We start from the raw sequence: 8,779 nt of genomic DNA, 5'->3' as shown, positions 1-8,779 counted from the left end.
GCAACAAAGTGAGACTCTGTCTTTTAAAAAAAGAAAAGAAAAATTAGCTGGTGTGGTGGTGCATGCCTGTAGTCCCAGCTACTGGGGCGACTGAGGCAGAAAGATTGCTTGAGCCCAGGAGTTTGAGGTTGCAGTGAGCTGTGATCATGCCACTGCAGTCTAGCCATGGCAATAGAGCAATATCCTGTCTCAAATTAAAAAAAAAGTTATCATAGAGCTGATTTTTCTTAAGGTATAGTCCATGTTTGAGATTTACTTTCCTGGTCAATGACTACATGTCAAAGAAATCATAGAAATGGCCTATGATAAACTATAAAACATTGTTCACACTCCACAGAGAAGGGCACTTACTTAGAATAATGAAATAATGTTTGAAGTCAGTAAAATTTTGAAAAGGCAAACCTCAAATCTCCTTTTAAATGTGAAGAAATTGAGGCCAAGCAAGGTGATTAGTTAAAAGCACGTACCGTATGTTAGTGCAGATCCAGGAATAAAACTGTATTTCCATTTTAAAAATTCAGGCAGGCATATGGATGATACAGGGAACTCTATTGTAAAATGTACATGTACTGCAACTCTGTGGCCTCATTGGTCATAATTAAATTGGTGTCTTTAAAGATCATTAGTAATTTATCATGATTTTAAAAAAATCTTACTGGAATTTAAGTGCTTTTGAGTAGTTTCTTACTTGGACAATGTTTCTTTAACTTGTTACACAGGGCCCTCCTTGTCTAATCTAGAGCTGTACCATGGCAGAGACTGGGGAAGAGGAGACAGTATCAGCAGAAGCCTCAGGCTTCTCAGACTTGAGTGACGTTTTTGCCTTTCTAGACCTGGATGATGCCCAAGAGTCCAGTGCTTCACTTAGCAAGCCTGGCCCTTCTGAACCTCCTGGGAAGGATGATAAGCCCATAAGCTCATAAAAGTGGAAAAGAGGATTGACTATCTCATCACCCATGGAGAGATTCCACCTAAAATATTTATATGTCACTGATTTGTCTACTCAGAACTGGTGTGAACTGCAAACAGTATATGGAAAGGAACAGCTGGCACCTGTTTTGGACACTAGAGAACTAGAACTTCGTGATCTTGTGAATATCCCCTCTACCGTTGAAGCAGATAATTGGGCAATTACGTTTCTGAACATAATATCAGTGATTCCTACCCTGCAGTCAGAAAGGCACATCAGAAAACTTCCAGTGTTTGGGGAAGTGGAGGGCGTGCTTCTTGTTGGAGTGATTGATGAGCTGCACTATACAGCAAAAGGGGAACTGGAGCTGGTTGAATTCAAGACATGCAGGCACCCTGTACTCCCTCTAGAAGCTCAGAAAAAGAAAGACTATTTTCAAGTCAGCCTATACAAATGTATCTTTGATGCCATGGTACAAGGGAAAGTGACCCCTGCTAGCATAATCCACCACACAAAATTGTGTCCAGAAAGGGCACTGGGCCCTTCAGTGCTAAAGCATGCCCAGCAGGAAGGCTTCTCTGTGAAGTCTTTTGGTGACCTTATGGAACTGGTCTTCTTGTCTCTAACATTGTCACATCTCCCAGTTATTGATATCCTGAAGGTTGAGTATATCCACCAAGAGACTGCCACTCTCCTAGCTATAGAGATGATAGCCTTTGATGAGAAGGAGGTGAGAGGCAAGGTACAGCATTAAATGACTTACTGGATGGGACATCAAGATCCTCAAGGGGTTGAGGTGGAGGAGGCTTGGAAGTGCTGGACATGCAACTATGCAGGCATTTGTGAGTGGAGGAAGGGTAGTAGAATGCTTAGCTCTTATGCTGGAGTCCAAAATCAAAAAACTCAGAGATAAGGTATGCTTTCAGAAATAAATGTTGATTGTTCCTGTTCCTGATACACCTAAGTAAAAGAGGACCAGTCTCTGAGCTTGGCTATAATATATGAATTTTTTTTTAAATTTCCACAACCTTTAACCATATTCATATCCAGGACGAAGGCTCCAGGATGAGTGAGAAGGATACCATGGAGCCTTGTCATGGATTGTCAAGAAGATAGATGCTCATGATGAGTAGAGCAAAGGCATGCTTCTGCAAACATTGCTTTCCTAGGAAAATCCTTCAGTTTCTGATGTCTTTAGTCTTCCTCAATCAAGGATTTCTACAGTTTACATAATAAAATAAAATGAAACTGCCCAGTGTAGTTGAACTGACATTTTTATCATAATCTCAGTCCCTCAAGGATGACCTCTGTACGTAGTTGTATGTTATTCCCATCCTTCAAATACATACATGAACATTTTTCTTTTCTGTTTTTTTTTTTTGAGACAGAACATCACTATGTTGCCTTCAGTAGAGTGCTGTGGTGTCACAGCTCACAGCAACCTCGAACTCTTGGGCTCAAGCGATTCTTTTGCCTCAGCCTCCCAAGTAGATGAGACTACAGGTGCCTGCCACAATGCCTGGCTATTTTTGGTTGCAGTTGTTGCTTAGCAGGCCTGAACCGGGTTCAAACCATCAACCCGGGTGTATGTGGTGGGCACCTTAGCCACTGAGCTATAGGTGCCAAGTTGGAAAAGGTGTTTTTTAAAGATTAAAAAAAGTGTAAAGGGCAGCACCTGTGGCTCAGTGGGTAGGGCACCAGCTTTATATACCGAGGGTGGGAGATTTGAACCCGGCCCTGGCCAGACTGAAACACAAATAGCTGGGCATTGTGTTGGGTGGCTATAGTCCCAGCTACTTAGCACTCTGCTGAGGGTGACAAAGTGAAACTGTCTCTAAAAATAAAAGTATAAAGTTCCAAAGAGAGAAGACGCTTAAGATTGGTATCAGGAATGACAGAGGCAACATTACTACTACAGATATTTTAAAAATAAGGGATTATTCTGAAAAACTATATGACAATAAATTCCACAGCTTAGATGAAACAGGCAAATTTCTTGAATGATACAAACTACCAAACCTCTCAAGAAGAAACTTAAATATTGAATACTTAGATTTAATTTTTAAAAAACTCACTTTTTAGTGGAAGACTTTCCTACAAGGAAAACTTCAGGTCTAGATGATTTCAGTCTTCCAGAAGAGGGATGCAAAAATTTTAAACGACATTTTAGAAAATAGACTCCAACAATAAAAAGGACAGTACATCATGACCAAGTGAAATTTATCCCAATACAAGATTGGCTTAACATTTAACAATCAAGTCAATGCAATTCACTGTATTATCATACCAAAAATGAAAATCCACATGATAATCTCAATCAATGCAAAAAAGTGAACCATTCATTTTTATTTGTTTTTATTAAAGCATAACTGTGTACATTGATGCATTTATGGGGTTCAGTGTACTGATTTGATACACAATGTGAAATGTTTACATTGAAGTGATTAACACATCCATCACAGTAATAACTTTTTGCAGTTTTTGGCTGAGGCCGGGTTTAAACCCACCACCTCCAGTATATGGGGCCAGCGCCCTACCCTTTGAGCCACAGGCGCCACCCAGTTATATTCTTTTCTTAATAGTTTTGACATGTACCATTGCATCATGCATGTTAGGTGAGGTTCCCCCAAATACCCTCTCCCACCATCCCCCTCTACTCCCCTCTCCTCTTCCCTTCTACTTTCTGGAGTATAGTTATGATTTACCATTTTTATGAATATGTAGGTGATTATATATTGATTTCATGGTAGTATTGAGTATGTTGGATACTTTTTTCCTCATTCTTGAGATAATTTACCAAGAAGAATATGTTCCAGCTCTATTTAGGTAAACATAAAAGGTGTGACATCTCCATCTTTTTTATGGCTATATAGTGTTCCACGATGTACATATACCACTATTTGTTAATCCATTCATGGGTCAATGGGCACTTGGGCTGTTTCCATGTCTTGGCAATTATGAATTGGGCTGCTATAAACATTCTGGGGCAAATGTCTTTGTTGTAAAATGATGTTTGATCATCTGGGTATATACCTAGTAGAGGAATTGTAGGATCAAATCGTAGGTCTATGTTTCCTTTTTTTTTTTTTTTATTGCGACAGAGTCTCACTGCTATGGCATCACAGCTCACAGCAACCTCTAACTCCTGGGGTTAGGCGATTCTCTTCCTCAGCCTCCTGAGTAGCTGGGACTACAGGTGCCTGCCTTAACGCCTGGCTATTTTTTGTTGCAATTTGGCTGTGGCCAGGTTTGAACCCACCACCCTCAGTCTATGGGGCCAGTACCCTACCCACTGAGCCACAGGCACCGCCCATATGTTTAGTTCCTTGATTATTCTTCAAACTTCTTTCCAAAAAGGTCATTTTAGCTTGCATTCCCACCAGTACCATTCATTTTTTTGAGTTGGGATCTCACTCTGTCACCAAGGCTGGAGTGCCATGCTGCAATCAGTGTTCTCTGCAGGCTTGAACTCCTGGGCTCAATCTTCCTGACTTAGACACCTGGTACTTAGCTAGTACTACAAGTGGGCACAACTATCCCCACACCATCCATTTTTTATAAAAAATACCAGCACTAGGCACAGAGACTCATGCCTGTAATTCCAGGTTTGGGGATAATACAATCAAAGTACTGAAAGGAAATAACTCCCAGCCAAACATATTATATCTCAAAAACCTATCCTTCGGACATGGCAGAGAAATAAAAGTTTTCCCAAACAAGCATACCTAAGGGAATTTATCACTACTAGACTAGTCTTACGAGAAATATATCTGGAAGAGAGAAGATGGCAATCATTATGAAAGCAAGCAAAACTATAAACCTCACTAGTATAGCCAATGTGCAAAGGAGAAAAGGAAAGCAAATTTTGTAATTACCAATGACTAGTCAAATGCAAAAATAATAAGAAAGGAGGGAACAAATTATATACAAAACAAATATAAAACAACAGGAGTACATCTTCACCTATTAATAATAGCTTTTCTTTTTTTCTTTTTTTTTTTTTTTGAGACAGAGCCTCAAGCTATCCCCCTGGGTAGAGTGCCGTGGCATAGCTCACAGCAACCTCCAACTCCTGGGCTCAAGCGAGTCTCCTGCCTCTGCCTCCCAAGTTGCTGGGACCACGGGTGCCCGCCACAACGCCTGGCTATTTTTTTTTTCGGTTGCAGCCATCATTGTTGTTTGGCGGGCCCGGGCTGGATTTGAACCCGCCACCTTAGGTGTATGTGGCTGGCGCCTTAGCCACTTGAGCCACAGGTGCTGAGCCATAGCTTTTCTTTTGTTGGAGACAGAGTCTCACTCTTTTGCCCAGGGTAGAGTGCTGTGGCGTCATAGCTCAAACCAACCTCAAGCTCTTGGGCTTGAGCAATCCTCTTGCCTCAGCCTTTCAAGTAGCTGGGACTATAGGCCTGCACCACCACACCTCACTAGTTCTTCTATCTTTGGTAGAGATGGGGGTATTGCTCTTGCTCAGGCTGGTCTGGAACAAGCTCAAGCAATCCACCTGTGTTTGCTGGCCTCCCAGAGTGCTAGGATTAAAAACGTGAGCCACTGCACCTGGCCTATCAATAATGTAATGTAAATGGAACAAATTCCCTCACTTAAGAGATATACACTATCTGGATTTTTAGAAAGATCAAACTATATGCTGTCTACAAGTAACTGACCTCACTTATAAAGAGAAACCTAGATTAAAAGTGAATAAATGGACAAAGATATTCCACACAGATGGAAATCAAAAGCAAGCAGGAATAGCTATTCTTATATCAGACAAAATAGACTTCAGGTCAAAAGCTGTGTAAAGACACAAAGAAGGACATGAATAAAAAGGGGATTAATTCAGCAAGAGAATATAATAATTGTAAATATATATACACCAACAGCAGGGCACCCAGATACATAAGCAAATATTATATTATTAGACCTAAAAGAGATAGATCCCAAATGCAATAATAGTTGGAAATTTCTAACACCCTTCTCTCAGCATTAGACAGATAATCTAGACAGAATTAATAAAGAAATATTTGATTTTATGGTTTGGCACCTGTGGCTCAAGCAGCTAAGGCACCAGCCACATACACCTAGCTGGTGGGTTCGAATCCAGCCTGAGCCTGCCAAACAACAATGACAGCTGCAACTAAAAAATAGCCGGGCGTTGTGGTGGGCACCTGTGGTCCCAGCTACTTGGGAGGCGGAGGCAGGAGAATCACTTGAGCCCAGGAGTTGGAGGTTGCTATAAGCTGTGATGCCACAACACTCTACCCAGGGGGACAGCTTGAGGTTCTGTCTCAAAAAAAAAAAAAAAAGAAAGAAAGAAAAGAAAGAAATATTTGATTTTAACTCCATTATAGACCAAATGGACCCAACAGGCATTTACAGAACACTTCACCCAAATCGCTTCTCAGCCTTTTGGCTAAGATCAAGTGCAGAACACTTCACCCAACAGTTGCAGAATACACATTGTTTTCAATAGTGCATGGAACATGTCCAAGATTGAGTATATGTTAGTACACAAAGCAAGTCTCAAAAATTCTTTGAAAATCTAAATCAGGCCAGGTGTGGAGGTTTACATCTGCAATCCCAACACTTTGAGAGGCCAAGGCAGGAGATCCACCTGAGCCCAGGAGTTCAAGACTATCCTGAGCAACATAGCAAGACCTTGTTTCTACAAACAAACAAACAACAATAACAAAATTAGCTTGTGTGGTGCTGCAGTTTCACCTACTTAGGAGGCTGAAGCAGGAGGATCACTTGAGCCCAAGAGTTCGAGGCTGCAGTAAGCTATGTTCACACCACTACACTCCACCTACGTGACAGAGTGAGGCATCGATAAGTAAATAAATAGAAATTATATTACTTATCTTACGGGGGCCATTCAAACAACATGTTCCTGAACAACCAATCAGTGAAAGAAGAAATTAAGAATGAAATATCTGAATTCCTTGAAACAAACGAAAATAGAAACAGAACATGCCAAAACTTACGGGGCTCAGTGAAAGCAGTATAAAGAGCAGTATTAGCACCTATTATAACACCTGCATCAAAAAACTAGCAAGATTTCAAAAAGACAACCTAATGATACATCTTAACTAGAAAAATAAAACAAACCCAAAATTAATATAGAGAAAAAACAATTTTTTTGTTTTTAAAAAGGTAGATTTTTTTTTAAAGTAAAAAGGCTGAAATGCAGTGGCTCATGCCTGTAATCCTAGCACTGTGGGAGGCCGAGGTGGGTTGATTGCCTAAGTTCATGAGTTTGAGACCAACCTGAGCCAAAGTGAGACCTCATCTCTTAAAAAAAAAAAAAACAACTAGACATTGTGTGGGTGCCTGTAGTTCCAGCTACTTGGGAAGCTGAGGCAAGAGGATCATTTGAGCCCAAGGGTTTGAGGTTGCTGTGAGCTATGACGCCAGAGGACCCTATTGAGGGTGTGTTGCATGAATTGATCAGGCCGGAGTCGCAGAGGTAAACTAGCAGTCAGAATGTCTTGGAAGAGAAGGGGACTGCAGCTCTCTCAGGCATGTAGTGACCATAGTTTATTTGTTACTCACTTATATAACCTAACAATGAAGCATTCTGCATGTACACACATAATCTTAAATTTACAATACAATAAAGTTACAAGAAAGTCACGAGCGTTATTTATCTCTTTTTGCGTCAAAGAACAAAGTATTCATCTGTAAAGAACAGATGTAATCTTTAACTTAGCAGCACAATAACCTTATCTTGATTTACTGCTACTCAGGTCTCTTCCAGGAAATTCCTGATCACAGCATGCTCTGTTTTCAGTGCCTGCCTGTTGCATGATGTTTCTTGTGAGTGGTCGGTGACGCAAGGTATAGACCTGCATTTGAAATTGTGTGTATAAAGGGGGCTACTGCTCTTATGGCAAATAGCAAACTTCTTTATTTCCTCCCAGTTTAAATAGCTGGTGCTGCACGTACACACTGTTAATTAATATTCATACCATTACCTCACTAACATATTGTAAAAAAACAGATTAACTTTTCAAGTGATACACATTCTTCTAAGTTATCTATTATACTCAAAATAGTAGCCATGGAGAAGCAGACTGTCAACTCCCTAGCCCACTTCTTGATAGATATGGAAACTGCTGTTGGGGGAAAAGGCTGATTGCCTGCTCTTTGCAGCCTCAGGCCATCTGGAGGCAGTAACTTAGTCTTGCAAAACCACAATTCAGAGGTCCTTGAGACATACTGTGATGCGCCTACATGCCCCAACCTCCTGGCCAGCTCCTGAGCACAGGAATTCTGCCTCCTTTGTGCTAGGTCAAAGGCCATAAGGGAGTTCTGCCTTAGTTCCTCCTGAATTGTGCCAGACAAGATCTGTACAAGCTCACTCTCAGAAATGGCAGAGGCAAAGACATATAGGCTTTTCGCCTATACCTGCCTCCCACTAGGTTGGTTTTTCTAATCTCTCCAGAGCGTCTTCAGAGGAATATCCCTTCCTTCAGACCTTGAGACAGTTTCAATCAAGAACAAAGTTATGGCAACCTTTAATGTGGCTCAGCTATATTTCTCCCTTTTCTTTTATAGACAAATTATGCATAATAATAGAAATTACAGCTGCTTGATGTTCATTCACCTGATGGGTTTGGCAAACTCATCTGTAGACTAGATACAAAATAAAACAAATAGGGCAGCATCTGTGGCTCAAAGGAGTAGGGTGCTGGCCCCATATGCTTGAGGTGGTGGGTTCAAACCCAGCCCCAGCCAAAAACTGCAAAAATAAAATAAAATAATAAAAATAAATAAATAAAATAATAAACACCACAGCAAACAATCCAGCAGAAGTTCCAAATAAAGCATTTAACTTTGGTAAAGGATTTAACTGAGTTATTCCTTCAGATA

The 8,779-nt window shown here is 40.7% G+C and overlaps 1 protein-coding gene across 1 annotated transcript; it reads left to right on the top strand.

The window, feature by feature from the left end:
* The first annotated feature begins 956 nt into the window (after positions 1–956).
* Positions 957–1,721, top strand: EXO5 (exonuclease 5). Its single transcript, XM_003804076.2, has one exon. The coding sequence runs from the start codon at positions 957–959 to the stop codon at positions 1,662–1,664; it is 708 nt and encodes a 235-aa protein (XP_003804124.2). The 3' UTR covers positions 1,665–1,721.
* The last annotated feature ends 7,058 nt before the right edge of the window (positions 1,722–8,779 follow it).

This window comes from Otolemur garnettii, unplaced genomic scaffold, assembly GCF_000181295.1.
Source record: "Otolemur garnettii isolate 467f Iridium unplaced genomic scaffold, OtoGar3 scaffold00144, whole genome shotgun sequence".
Lineage (NCBI taxonomy): Eukaryota > Metazoa > Chordata > Mammalia > Primates > Galagidae > Otolemur > Otolemur garnettii.
Note: the sequence above shows the minus strand (reverse complement) of the source record. Positions and strands in the feature narration are given on the sequence as shown.

Bases quoted from the DNA above. Each gene is read 5' to 3' on its own strand.
- EXO5 (XM_003804076.2), top strand. From the start codon at position 957: ATGGAGAGATTCCACCTAAAATATTTATATGTCACTGATTTGTCTACT.